Below are 14,000 nucleotides of genomic sequence, written 5' to 3'. Positions count from 1 at the left end.
AATTTCTTTGTGGTAACAACATAAAAAATCTCTTCTATCTTGAAATATACACTACATTGTTACTTGCTATAGCCGCCCTAATGGGTAATAGAACACCAAAACTTATTCTTCCTATTGAACTATAACTTTATACCCCACTAACCAACCTCTTCTGCTCCCCCAACCCCCAGCCTCTGGTAACCGCTCACTATTTTCAATAATCCTACATTTAAAAAATAGCCTTGATATATATCTATCATTGCCATTGAAAAAAAACTTACAGTAGTAATAGTTTCAGCAGCTGCTACCATATCTGCCAGGCCAGCACTAATGATATGTTCCTCCAAGTCTTTCAACATTGGCTCTATACCATTAGGAACTTTGTCCATCAATGAAAACATTAAATGTAATTCTGGAAGGAGAGAACACATTCATGTAATCATTTCATTTACTAGAGTAAGAGTTTAGAGAAACATTAGTTAAGTTTGTAATGTTAATAGTATTCTGTGGATACAATGCCATTAGGAGTAGTTGTTTGTTTTTTTGTTGTTTTTTTTTTGTTTTTGAGACAGGGTCCCAGTCTGTCACCCAAGCTGGAGTAAAGTGGCTCGATCACGGCTCACTGCAGCCTTGACCTCTTGGGCGCAAGCAATCCTCCCATCTCAGCCTCCTGAGTAGCTGGGACCACAGGCACATGTCACCATGCCTGGCTAATGTTTTTTGTAACTTTGTAGAGACAGGGTCTCCCAATGTTGCCCAAGCTGGTCTCAAACTTCGGGGCTCACACAATCCTCTCGCCTTGGTCTCTCAAAGTGCTGGGATCATAGGTATGAGCCACTGTACTTGGTCTAAAAATTATGTTTAAAAAAAAATCGAATTAAAAGTGATCAGGCTGGGTGTGGTGGTTCACGCTTGTAACTCCAGCACTTTGGGAGGCCAAGGTGGGAGGATCATTTGAGCCCAGGAGTTAAAAAGACCAGTCAGGGCAACATGGCAAAACCCATCGTTACACAAAAACAAACAAACAAAATTAGCTGGGTGTGGTGGTGCATGTCTTTGGTCCCAGATACTTGGAAGGCTGAAGTGTGAGGAATGCCTAAGCCCAGGAGGCTGAGGCTGCAGTGAGCCGTGATTGCACCATTGCACTCAGCCCGGGTGACAGGGCAAGACGGTCTCAAAAAATAAAAATAAAAAAAGTGATCAAATACTGCAAAACCCAACTCCTTTCTTTAAAAGGTCAGTCATTTGGCCAGAAGCACTGGAGATCAGCCTGGGCAACAAGGTGAGGCTCTGCCTCTACAAAAAATACAAAAATTAGCCAGGCATGGTGGTACACGGCTGTAGTCCCAGCTACTCAGTAGGCTGGGAGGTGGGAAGATCGCTTGAGCCCAGGAGGTCAAGGCTACAGTGAATTGTGATCGTGCCACCGAATTCCAGGTTGGGCAACACAGCGAGACCCAGTCTCAAAAGAAAAGGTGAGTCATTTGGTTTTCAATGCAAAGGAATATTTATTTACACACAAGATTAGTTTATTTCATAAGGTAGTTGTAATACTAAATATACAGCCACATCATCAAAAGGTAAAAAACAACATGAGTAATAATTACGAAAGCAACTATATGAGAGATTAGAATATAAAACTGTATTCATAAATAATTTTTCAATTTACAAAGCACTTTGTCATGTTATGCCATTTTATTGACCTTCACAAAAACCCTACCTCACGGTACTGATTACCACTAAATAAATCCTTTTGAAAAGAGTGCAACATAGATCAGACATAACTCTAATTAGACTGGCACACAGAATACAAGTATTTTGTTTACGCCAATAAAGCAGCTTGCTTTTTACTACTGAATTACTCCTAAAAAGTGTATGAACTTAAGTGAATTGAAATATGCACTTTAAATGCAACTAGAGATTAAACAGGACCTTGCAGTTAGATATAATAAAACCTGGAAACTCAGTAGCAGTAAGTTATTTAAAAAACAAAAGCAAAAAAATGTTAAAAGCAGTTTTACTGGGGTAGTAGGTATATGTACAATTTTTTTTTTTAGTTTGTTATATACTTGCTACCTCTCAAAACACATCTTTTTAAGAAAACATTGAAGTAATAAAAAAATCCTTTAGAAATCTTATAAAGTATTTTTGGGGACAGAGATGACTATTAACAGGGAGTGTTTTATTACATTCTAAAAAGATTCATCACAAGGTTCCACACAAAAGTCAAATACCTGGTTCTAATCTATAACATATGTTTCCAGTTTAAATTGGCCTTTAAAAGCAGTGTCTTGCTTTTGAGAAAAAATTCACCATACACATACACAGATGTTGATAGCTAAGAGGGAAAATGCTTAAAATTTAAGTTTATGTACTCTTAGCAGTGCCTCTGTGTTAAATATTTTATCTATTTCCTTAAGTATAGTTCACTCTAACAGTTCCACATATACCTATGTGGAAAAGAATTAACTAAGAGCAACTTAGTAAGTGATTTGTTTCAAAGATACCCTCTTAGAAGATTATGATAACTTTATGTGATGTTTTACCTACTTTCAGTTTCATTTCTCTTGATCATGCCTTGGCACTCAGCTAAGATAGTCTCTTTAAATGATGTCACCAGGGCATTTACACAGCATTCCATGAGCTGAAATATATCAAAAATTAGTCAAGGCTACTATAAGCTGTATAGCACAAATCTATTCTAACTCACAAAATAAAACAATATTGTTCAACAAAAAAAAAATTATACTGAAAGTAGATTTCACTTACCTTAACTATAGGATTATTGAAGATGGATATGCTATACTAGTTTACCAAAGTGTATTTTCCCCTAAGGAAAAAAACTATAGAACTAGACTCTCTTTAGAAATTTTAACAAAAGTCCTCAAGGAGGGGAGAGAAAAATATACAAAACCAAACTTTGATTAACTCTTCCTGTCTGGAGAGAACCTGTTTTAAAATTAGGTTATAAAATTCTAGAAGTGTGAATACATTCATTCAACAAACCATTATTGGATGCCTACTACGTGCAGGTACTAAAGAAGTATTTAAGAGACAAGAATAAGATATAATTCCTGCTCTCGAAGAGATCACTGTCTAATTGAGAGTGAGGAGGGCAGTAAACCTACACTGCTAACTAAATATAACTCAGTTAAGTGGCATCACACACATACACAAACACACACAAAATAAAAAAAAACTTAGAAACTCCTTTTTTCTAGGGTAGTTAAAATGGCCTCATCCACAAGTTGGTATCTAAATGGGATCCTGTAAAGTAAGTACAAGCCCTAAAATAGGTTACGTATTCTAGGAATACCAGGAAGCTTAAAATGGTAGAGAAGAAACAGACAGTGGAAGAGAAGGCTACAAAGATAGGCTGCAACCAGATTATGAATGAAAATCTATGATTTGGGGTTTTATTTCATAGGTAGGGAAGGAAGAACAAAGGAAGGTTTTTTTGTTTGTTTAAGAGACAGAGTCTTGCTCTGCTGCCTAAGCTGGAGTACAGTGGCATTACTACATAGCTACTATCATACCTCACTACAGCCTTGAACTCCTAGGCTCAAGTGATCCTCCTGCCTCAGCCTCTCGAGTAGCTAGGACTAGAGGGATGTACTATCAAGTCTGGTTAATTTTTTAAACTTTTCTGTAGAGATGATGTCTTGCTATGTTCCCCAGGCTGGTCACAAACTCCTGGTCTCAAATGATCCCCCTGTCAGTCTCCCAAAGTGTGGGATTACAGGTGTGAACCATCAGGCCTGGCCCCAAGGAAGTTTTAAACAGAGGATAAATGTAATGAGATTCTCCTCTCCTCAAGTCATTATTACAGATCAGTATAATGGTAGTAAGGCAGGTGGTAAGGAGTGGGTGGTTGGGATATGGTAATGAGGCTGTTGAACTATTTCAGGCAAGATAGCAAGGGTCTAGTGCTCTAGGAGGCCATCAGGAAAATCTAAATGAGGCAGAAGATATCATGTCATCTCTGCTCCCTCGTGTCATGTAATTATTTACTTCTCTTTTGGGGATCAGATGAAATTAATAGGTTGTGAGGACTAAAGCTAAGTACAATAAGGCTGATATATTTCTTCTGAAAAACAAATCATCTATCTGTAAATTAAGGGAGGGAATTATGTGTCCCTTAAAAATTTTTTATTAAAAATTCCTTTGGAATTGACATAATGTTGATAACTACTAAAGCTGAATTTAGGTAATGGGGATTCATTATACTGTTCTTCCTACATTGTAAAAATGCTTAAAATTTTCCGAATAAAGAATTTTCTGTGGTCCCTGCGAGTTGGGGGGCTGAGGTGGGAGGGTCAGTTAAGCTCAGGAGGTCAAGGCTGCAGTAAGCCTTGATCATGTCACTGCAGTGTAGTCTGGGCAACAGAGCAAGACTGTCACAAAACAAAACAAAACAAAACAAAAAGGTTTTTTCAGGCTCCTCTACAAGAATGATGCTGATGACTTTTAAACGCATATATCCATGTATATTTCTGTCCTAAGAAAATAATACACATGGCTGGGCGTGGTGGCTCATAGCCTATAATCCCAGCACTTTGGGAGGCTAAGGCGGGCTGATCACCTGAGGTCAGGAGTTCAAGACCAGCCTGACCAACACAGAGAAACCCGTCTCTACTAAAAATTAGCCGGGCATGGTGGGTGCCTGTAATCCCAGCTACTCGGGAGGCTGAGGCAGGAGAATTGCTTAAACCTGGGAGGCAGAGATTGCAGTGAGCCGAGATCGTGCCATTGCACTCCAGCCTGGGCAACAAGAGCAAAACTCCGTCTCAAAAAAGGGAAAAAAAAAGAAAAATAAAGAAAAGAATACACATATAAAATGGTTAAGAAACTCTTTCCTTGCAAGGTGGAAATCTCTGCCCCAATTGCTGAGTAATCTTATTCTATAACATCACTGGAATAGGCCCAACTAAACACTTCCACCTTCAGCAGTGAAACCAGATTGAGCATAGGTAAATCTAACAATATATAACTAATAGAGAACAAAGACAAAGTGGAATCTTAATAAACTCTAAGCTCTGTGTTTTCTATTTCATTGAAAACTTTCACTTGAACATTATCCTGTTCAGTGGTAGTTGAAATTTTGCAGATTCTAAAAATCCAGACCAGTGTGTTTCAGACTGTATGTTGTGAAATCAGTTTTAATGGCTGTGACCAGGTTTAAAAAAAAAAAAAAATGTACATAGGACAGAACAAAAAATATCAGAGTGTATCACATATTGTAACAATGAATATTATTTCATAAGACTTTTGTTTCAGATATGTACAAATAAACAGTATATTCTAAGCCACAATATAAAATGTATTTCTTATTGTGGGTTACAACTAGGATTAAAAGGAGAGCTAAATTGACAACATAATTAAAGTAAACTGAGAAGAATTTGGTAAATGCTTAAATGAAAGGGATAAGGGAAATAAAAGGATGTTGAATCCATTTCTAGCTTGAGAGGTTAAACAAATTATTATAACAGGTATCCTTTAATGAGCACTTACTTTGTACCAGGCATTATGCTAAATGCTTTACATATAGATCTCATTTAACCCACATGGCAACCTCATGAGGCAGATACTTACTTTATGAGGACATTGACTGAGAGTAGCCACATAACTTCCAAATGCTGCACAGTTGGTTCATAAGGTCTTGAGTTATAATTTGAGGCCAGGTATGTATCTCCATAGCCTCCAACTTTTCTTACTACAGAAGTAGAGCATGTACATACTTAGTAATGGCTACATGCTCAGAACTGAGTTACGTGTTTTAAGGAATAGAGAAGTATAAACATGGTTCATGCCCTCAATGATCTTACAATCCAGTTGGGAACCCATAAACTATATACCTAAAAACATGTGTATGGTTCATATGTACAGACGTGTATGAAAAGAAGATCAACTTCACTAATAAGCAAATAACTGGAAAATGCATCATTACTATACTATAAACTTAAGGACAAAGACTGTGCTCTGTCCACAGCTACAAAGACTGTGCTGTGTCCTGGCACACAGCTGGTGCTTGATAAGAAATACAAGGCAGTCTATAATTTGCTCCTAAACCTAGTGGTAGAAACAATAGTTACCATGGGAATTCAAATAGGAAGAAACTGATGCAGGCTAGATGATCTGAGCTACTTTATTACAACTTTATTACAAGGTGAGTTAAAAGAATCCTTGCAAGATTTTGGGTAGGCAGAAGAAAACACTGCTAAAATGAATCCAAGAAAAAAAAGTAACAGAGTGAGTTGTATGAATAAAAAAATACTTCTTATTGGAGTAGAGTGACTCTTGCTGGACAATATTAAGTTAGAAAAATAGGTTAGGGTCAAATTATGAAGGGTCTTAAAAATCAGGGGTATGAAATAATGATACTCTGGTTTTTTTTGAGACAGAGTCTCGCTCTGTCGCCCAGGCTGGAGTGCAGTGGCGTGATCTTGGCTCACTGCAAGCTCTGCCTCCTGGGTTCACACCATTTCTCCCGCCTCAGCCTCCTGAGTACTGGGACAGCAGGCACCCACCACCACGCCTGGCTAAGTTTGTTTTTGTATTTTTAGTAGAAACAGGGTTTCACCGTGTTAGCCAGGATGGTCTTGATCGCCTGACCTTGTGATCTGCCTGCCTCAGCCTCCCAAAGTGCTGGGATTAGAGGCGTGAGCCACCGTGGCCAGCCAGTACTCTAGTTTTTGAATAGAAAAGTAAAACAATGAAAGTGATGTTTATGAAAGATTATCCTGAATTCACAAAAGAATAAATACAAATGGTCAGGAATAAGAATAAATATGCAGACCAGGCTGGACAATATAGTGAGACCCTGTTTCTAAAAAAAATAATAAAAAATAGAGGAGTGGAGCAAGATGGCCAAATAGAAGCTTCCACCGATCATTCCTCCTGCAGGAACACCAAATTTAACAACTATCTACACACAAAAAAACACCTTCATAAGAACCAAAAATCAGGTGGACACTCATAGTACCTGGTTTTAACTTCATGTCACTGCAGGAGGCACTGAAGAGGGTAGGAAAGATAGTCTTGAATCGCCAATGCTACCCCTCCCTCATCCCCCAGCAGCAGCTGTATGGCATGGAGAATCTGTGTGCTTGGGAGAGGGAGAGAGCAGCAACTGTGAGATACTGCATTGAACTCACCACCACCCTTTCACAGCAGAAAGCAAAAGTAGGATGAACTCAGCTGACACACGCCCATGGAGGGAGCATTTAGACCAGCCCCAGACAGAGGGGAATCGCCCATTCCAGTGGTAAGGACTTGAGTTCTAGCAAGCCTCGCACTATAAGCTAAAGTACTCTGGGGCTCCAAATAAACTTGAAAGGCAGTCTAGGCCACAAGGACTGTAACTTCTAGGCAAGCAATAACAAATAATGAGATAGAAGCCATAATAAAATTTCTCCCAACAGGCCAGGTGCAGTGGCTCATGCCTGTAATCCCAGCACTTTGCGAGGCAGAGGTGGGCGGATCATGAGGTCAGGAGAGAGACCATCCTGGCTAACATGGTGAAACCCCATCTCTACTAAAAATACAAAAAATTAGCCGGGTGTGGTGGCGGGCGCCTGTAGTCCCAGCTACTTGGGAGGCTGAGGCAGGAAAATGGTGTGAACCCAGGAGGCGGAGCTTGCAGTGAGCCGAGATCATGCCACTGCACTCCAGCCTGGGTGACAGAGGAAGACTCTGTCTCAAAAAAAAATTAATTAATTAATTAATTAAATAAAATGAAATAAAATTTCTCCCAACAAAGAAAAGCCTGGCACCTGATGGCTTCACTGCTGAATCCTACCAAATATTTAAAGTAGAACTAATATCAATTCTACTCAAACTGTCTGAAAAATAGAGGAGGAGGGAATACTTCCAAACTCATTCTATGAGGCCAGTATTGCCCTAATACCAAAAGCAGACAAAGACACATTTTAAAAAGAAAACTACAGGCCAATATCACTGATGAATATTGATGCAAAAATCCTCAACAAAATACTAGCAAACCAAATTTTTGTTTTGTTTTGTTTTTGTTTTTTGAGACAGAGTATCACTCTGTTGCCCAGGCTGCAATGCAGTGGCATGATCTTGGCTCACTGCAAGCTCCACCTCCCAAGTTCAAGCAACTCTCCTGCCTTAGCCTCCCGAGTAGCTGGGATTACAGGCACCTGACACCTTGCCCGCTAATTTTTGTATTTTTTTTAGTAGAGATGGGGTTTCACCATGTTGGCCAGGCTGGTCTCAAACTTCTGACCTCAAGTGATCCACCTGCCTTGGCCTCCTAATGTGCTGGGATTACAGGCGTGAGCCACTGAGCCCAGACTAGCAAACCAAATTTACCAACACCTTAAAAAAATCATTCATCATGACCAAGTGGGATTTATCCGTGGATGCAAGGATGGTTCAACATACACAAATTGATCAAGTGATACATCATATCAACAGAATGGCAGACAAAATCCGTATGTTCATTTCAATTGATGCTGAAAAAGCATCTGATAAAATTCAACATTCCTGCATGATACAAACCATCAAAACACTGGGTATAGAACGAACATACCTCAACATAATAGCAGCCACATGAGAGACCCGTAGCTAGTATCATACTGAATGGAGAAAAACTAAAAATCTTTCTTCTAAGATCTGAAACATGACAAGGATGCCCACTGTCACCACTTTTATTCAAAATAATACTGGAAGTTGTAGTTAGAGGAATCAGACAAGAGAAAGAAAGAGCATCCAAATTGGAAAGGAAGATGTCAAACTACGCTTGTTTGCAGATGATATTACCTACAATAAGACATCATCTCAACCCAGCTAAAGTAGCTTTTATCTATAAGACAAGCAATAACAAATATTGGTGAGGATGTGTAGAAAAAGGAACCCTCGTATAATGATGGTGGGAATGTAATATTAGAACAAGCACTATGGAGCAGTTTGGAGGTTCCTCAAAAAACGAATACAGAGCTACCTTATGATCCAGCAATCCCACTGCTGGCTATATACCAAAAAGAATGGAAATGAGCATAGGAAGAAAGGAAGAGATAGATGCACTTCCACGTTTACTGCAGCACTATTTATTTATTTATTTATTTATTTATTTATTTATTTTATTATTTATTAAATTTTATTATCATTATACTTTAAATTAAATTTTATTATTATTATAAAATTAACATTAAATTTTATTATTATACTTTAAGTTTTAGGGTACATGTGCACAACGTGCAGGTTTGTTACATATGTATACATGTATTGCAGCACTATTTATAATCAAGATTTGGAAGGAACCTTACTGTCCACCAACAAATGAATGGATAATGAAAGTGTACATAAACACAATGGAGTACTATTCAGCCATAAAAAAGAATGAGATCCTGTCATTTGCAACAACATGGATGAAACTGGAGAACACTGTGTTAGGTGAAATAAGCCAGGAACAGAAAGACGAACTTCACACGATCTCACTCATTTGTGGAAGCTAAAAATTAAAACAATTGAACTCATGGAAATAGAGAGTAAAGGATAGTTGCCAGATGCTGGGTAGGGTAGTGAGGTGGTGGGGGAGAAATAGGGATGGTTAATGGGTACAAAAAAACCAGAATGAATAGTCGGGCGCAGTGGCTCACACCTGTAATCCCAGCACTTTGGGAGGCTGAGCCAGGTGGATTGCCTGAGGTCAGGAGTTCGAGACCAGCCTGACCAACATGGAGAAACCCCGTCTCTACTAAAAATACAAAATTAGCCAGGCGTGGTGATGCATGCCTGTAATCCCAGCTACTTGGGAGGCTGAGGCAGAAGAATCACTTGAACCCAGGAGGCGGAGGTTGCGGTGAGCTGAGATCCCGCCACAGCACTCCAGCCTGGGTGGGCAACAAGACCAAAACTCTGTCTCAAAACAAAACAAAAACAAAAACAAAAACAGAATGAATAAAACATAGTATTTGATAACATAACAGGGTGACTATAGTAAAAAATAATTTAATTTTATGTTTAAAAATAATAAAAGAATATAATTGGATTGTCTGTAACACAAAGGATAAATGCCTGAGGTGATTGATACCATTTGCCCTGATGTGATTATCATGCGTTGCATGCCTGTATCAAAATGTCTCATGTAACCCATAAATACATACAACTACATACACCATGTATGTATGCACAAAATATTTTTATATTTATAAAATAAATATTTAATTATTTATAATTTTATATATTTATAATTATATTTAATATTTATAATTATTAATATTCATTAATCTTTAAATGCATACAAAAAATATTTTAAAATCTATGATACTGGCAGATTGGTAGGAATCAATAGACTGACAAAACTCAGATCAGCAACAATATGGATAAACAAGCACACTGTTTATGGGACTACATTCCTGAAAGTCAGTTTGGTATTTATTGTGTAGCAATTTGTAAAAGGTTCAGGGACTTTTACCTCAGCTATCTAATTTCCAGGAGATTCTATTCCAAGAGGAAGCCAAGTGTGAGAAAAGATGTATACACAAGGATGTTAAAAAGATAGAGGTATTTAAGGATATTCCAGAAAGCACTATTTATAAGGAATAAACTATAAACAATGAAAATGGTCATCATTAGAGAACTGGTTAGTAATACTACAGTGCATATAGGTTACGTTATAATATAGATTGTGATATGCTTTGGCTCTGTATCCCCAGCCAAATTTCATCTCGAATTGTAATCCCCACGTGTTGAGACAGGGACCTGGTGGGAGGTGATTGGATCAGCAAGGTTTCCCCCATGCTGTTCTTGTGACAGGGAATTCTCAAAATCTGATGGTTTTAAAAGTGGCAGTTTCTCCTGCACACTCTCTCTCTCTCTCCTGCCACATAAGATGTGCCTTGCCTCCCCTTTGCCTTCTGCCATGATTGTAAGTTTCCTGAGGACTCCCAGGCCATGTGGAACTGGATCAACTAAACCTCTTTCCTTTACAAATTACTCAGTCTCAGGTAGTTATCTTTATAGCAGTGTGAAAATGGACTAATACAATGTGTGTGGAGTAAAAATGAGCAACATCATAGATTTATTTTTAAATATAGGAATGCAGGAGGGAAGGGAGGCAAAACGGGGAGGGAAATAGAGAGGAAGGAATGGAAAAGAAAGGAAAACAGAAACAGAAGGATCAACAAAACAAGCATGACAAAATAATGATAACTGTTGAATCTGGAAGACTGGGTATGGGGGTAGCGTTCATTATAGTATTTTCTCTACTTGTGTAAATATTTTAAAACTTTCATTACAAAGCTTTTTTAAAAAATGAAGAGAACAATTATGGTATAGATTTCTATATATTAAAAAATCCTCCAGAAAATTATTTTACCTAGGCAAAAAGAAGGGAGATTGCTAGATAGAATTCTCTCCTTATTTCAAATGAGTCTTGTCCTAAGAGAGTCAGTTTCTTGAGGACAGAGATCATGTTATTCCTCTTTCGTATTTCTTCCCATTTACCAAATTACTATATACATAATTGATCCTAAATATATAACTTGTTATTTGAAAATACATCTTGAATGGAAAGTATAGTGATAAGCCATCTCTCTCACCTTGTATTCCCTTTCTGTCTCCTTTTGCTAGATTCCGTGAAGAAAAAAACTTTTTGCCATATGCCATCAACTCCTGTATGTTTGCCTGAGATGAGCACAACTTCTAAATCCATAGCAATCTCTCCCCAGAGGTCTGCAAGGTGAAACACTTTAACTATCAATGTGCTTGATGTTTTAACCTCCTCTACAGCAAGACTATAAACTCTTCAAAAATAATGCCTGCCATAAAACACAGCAGGCACTCCAATAAGTACCTGTTGAATGAATGAATTCATAGGTCTGGAAAATGAAAGGTGAGACAGGTAGGCTATGAGACATGGTAGATTCTTATTCTTTTTTTTTTTTGAGACAGTTTCACTCTTGTTGCCCAAGCTGGAGTGCAATGGCGCAATCTCACTGCAACCTCCGCCTCCCGGGTTCAAGCGATTCTCCTGCCTCAGCCTCCCGAGTAGCTGGGATTACAGGCACGCACCACCATGCCCGGGTAATTTTTTGTATTTTTAGTAGAAACAGGGCTTCACCATGTTAGCCAGGCTGGTCTTGAACTCCTGACCTCAGGTGATCCACCCGCCTCGGCCTCCTAAAGTGCTGGGATTAGAGGCGTGGGCCACGGCATCCAGCCAGATTCTTCTTTTAGTGGTATTCAATTTGCATAATTATTTCTACCTCGCTCAAATTTCGTTTAAAAAAAAAAGCATTTCTGATTTTCATTAGTTATATAGCTCTGTATAAGGAATAGTTTGCTTTGCCTCAGCTACAACGTAAGAGTTGAACTAAAAATTATCTTAAGTTCCCCCACTTTATGATTCTACTCTATCATTATCAGGCCCTTAACCATACAAGGATATCTGTAATGTATTCAATAATTAATTTCCTGGCCTTTTTAGTTTGACTAAGATTCTTTCTGTACTACTATCATTAGTGGCACTACAAAAGTCTGGATCACCTTGTCTTTTTGAACACCAAGCTTAATTTTTTTTTTAATTTTAGACCTCCTCTGTGGAGAGGATACCATGCCTGAAATACCAAAATACTGAAGGTTAATAAGTGCTTATTTTAATGTTAATAATTTATAACTTGTGACCTAGTTGCTTATTCAGCTTTTTAAATCAGTTTTGCACAGATGGTAAAATAGTTTTTACTTGTCTTAGAATTAGTAAGCAGTTTTCTCTGAACCAGTGCCTAACAGTAAAAGCTATCATGCCAGGCACAGTGCTCAAATGCTTAATGTATCGTATTTCATTTAATTCTGCTAATACAAAAGGGTATTATTCCATTTTTTTTTTTTTTAGACAGAGTCTCGCTCTGTCACCCAGGCTGGAGCGCAATGGTGTGATCTCTCCCCTTACTGCAACCTCCGCCTCCTGGGTTCAAGCGATTCTCCTGCCTCAGCCTCCCGAGTAGCTGAGATTACAGGTGCGTGCCACCACGCCCAACTAATTTTTTTGTATTTTTTTTTAGTAGAGACAGGGTTTCAGCGTGTTGGCCAGGCTGGTCTTGAACTCCTGACCTCATGATCCACCCATCTCGGCCTCCCTAAGTGCTGGGATTGCAGGCGTGAGCCACCACGCCCGGCCTATTCCATTTTATAGTTAGGAAAAGAGAGACTACAAAGGTTGAATAACTTGCCAAAACGCAGACAGCTGGTAAAATAACATCTGTGGGATTCAAATCCTCATCTAATTCCAACATGTATGACCCTAACCACTGTAATACACTCCCTCCCTATCGGTGCCCTGGTCATTCTGAAGTGATCAAGACTTACACTATCAATTCACTTTTCTATTCCTCTATTATATAAACAATCCATTTTATTCTAGTGTCATCCTGAGGATAGGGACTAGGTCTATCTTATTATCCCCAACTAGCATAATGCCTGACACACTGTGGGTATATAATAAATAATAATTTAATTTCCCCAGGAAATACTAAGGTATGCAGGACTATCACCTAAAAACTAAAAACCAAACACAAATTTTAAGTCATTTTGGCTTAAAGCTGGGTGTGGTTGCATGCGCCTACAGTCCCAGCAACTCAGGAGGCTGAGGTGGGAAGATTGCTGAAGGCCAGGAATTCGAGAATGCAGTGCACTATGATCAAACCTGTGAACAGCCACTGCACTCCAGCCTGGGCAACATAGCGAGACTCTGCCTCTTAAAACACAAAAGGCATTTGGCTTAATTTTTTTTCTTGCTCTTTTCTCATGGTTGTGTTACTTTTTGCTGTCAACATGCCTGTTCAGCAGCACAGCTCGGAAGCCTCTTACCTTGTTTTACATTAAATACATTCAATACATTCCTGTTCATCTGCTATAGGCCCAGCGAGTGATAATCAAGCTTATTAGAATTGTATGTAAAATCAGATCTAAGTAGGGTCTAAGTGGCTCTCCTATAAGTAAAAATAAAACTGTAAGAGTAGGGCTTCAGACATCTAATGCAACACTTAACTGTCTCA

At 38.6% G+C, this 14,000-nt stretch overlaps 1 protein-coding gene across 1 annotated transcript in view; it reads right to left on the bottom strand.

The window, feature by feature from the left end:
• Window positions 1-14,000, bottom strand: part of CUL5 (cullin 5) — a 96,563-nt gene that overhangs the window by 32,256 nt on the left and 50,307 nt on the right. The window contains 2 exon segments of the mRNA XM_522173.9: window positions 261-391; window positions 2,530-2,623. Of these exon segments, the coding sequence (XP_522173.3) occupies window positions 261-391; window positions 2,530-2,623 (225 nt within the window).

This window comes from Pan troglodytes, chromosome 9, assembly GCF_028858775.2.
Source record: "Pan troglodytes isolate AG18354 chromosome 9, NHGRI_mPanTro3-v2.0_pri, whole genome shotgun sequence".
NCBI classification, from domain to species: domain Eukaryota; kingdom Metazoa; phylum Chordata; class Mammalia; order Primates; family Hominidae; genus Pan; species Pan troglodytes.
This window is presented reverse-complemented; position numbering and strand designations above follow the sequence as displayed.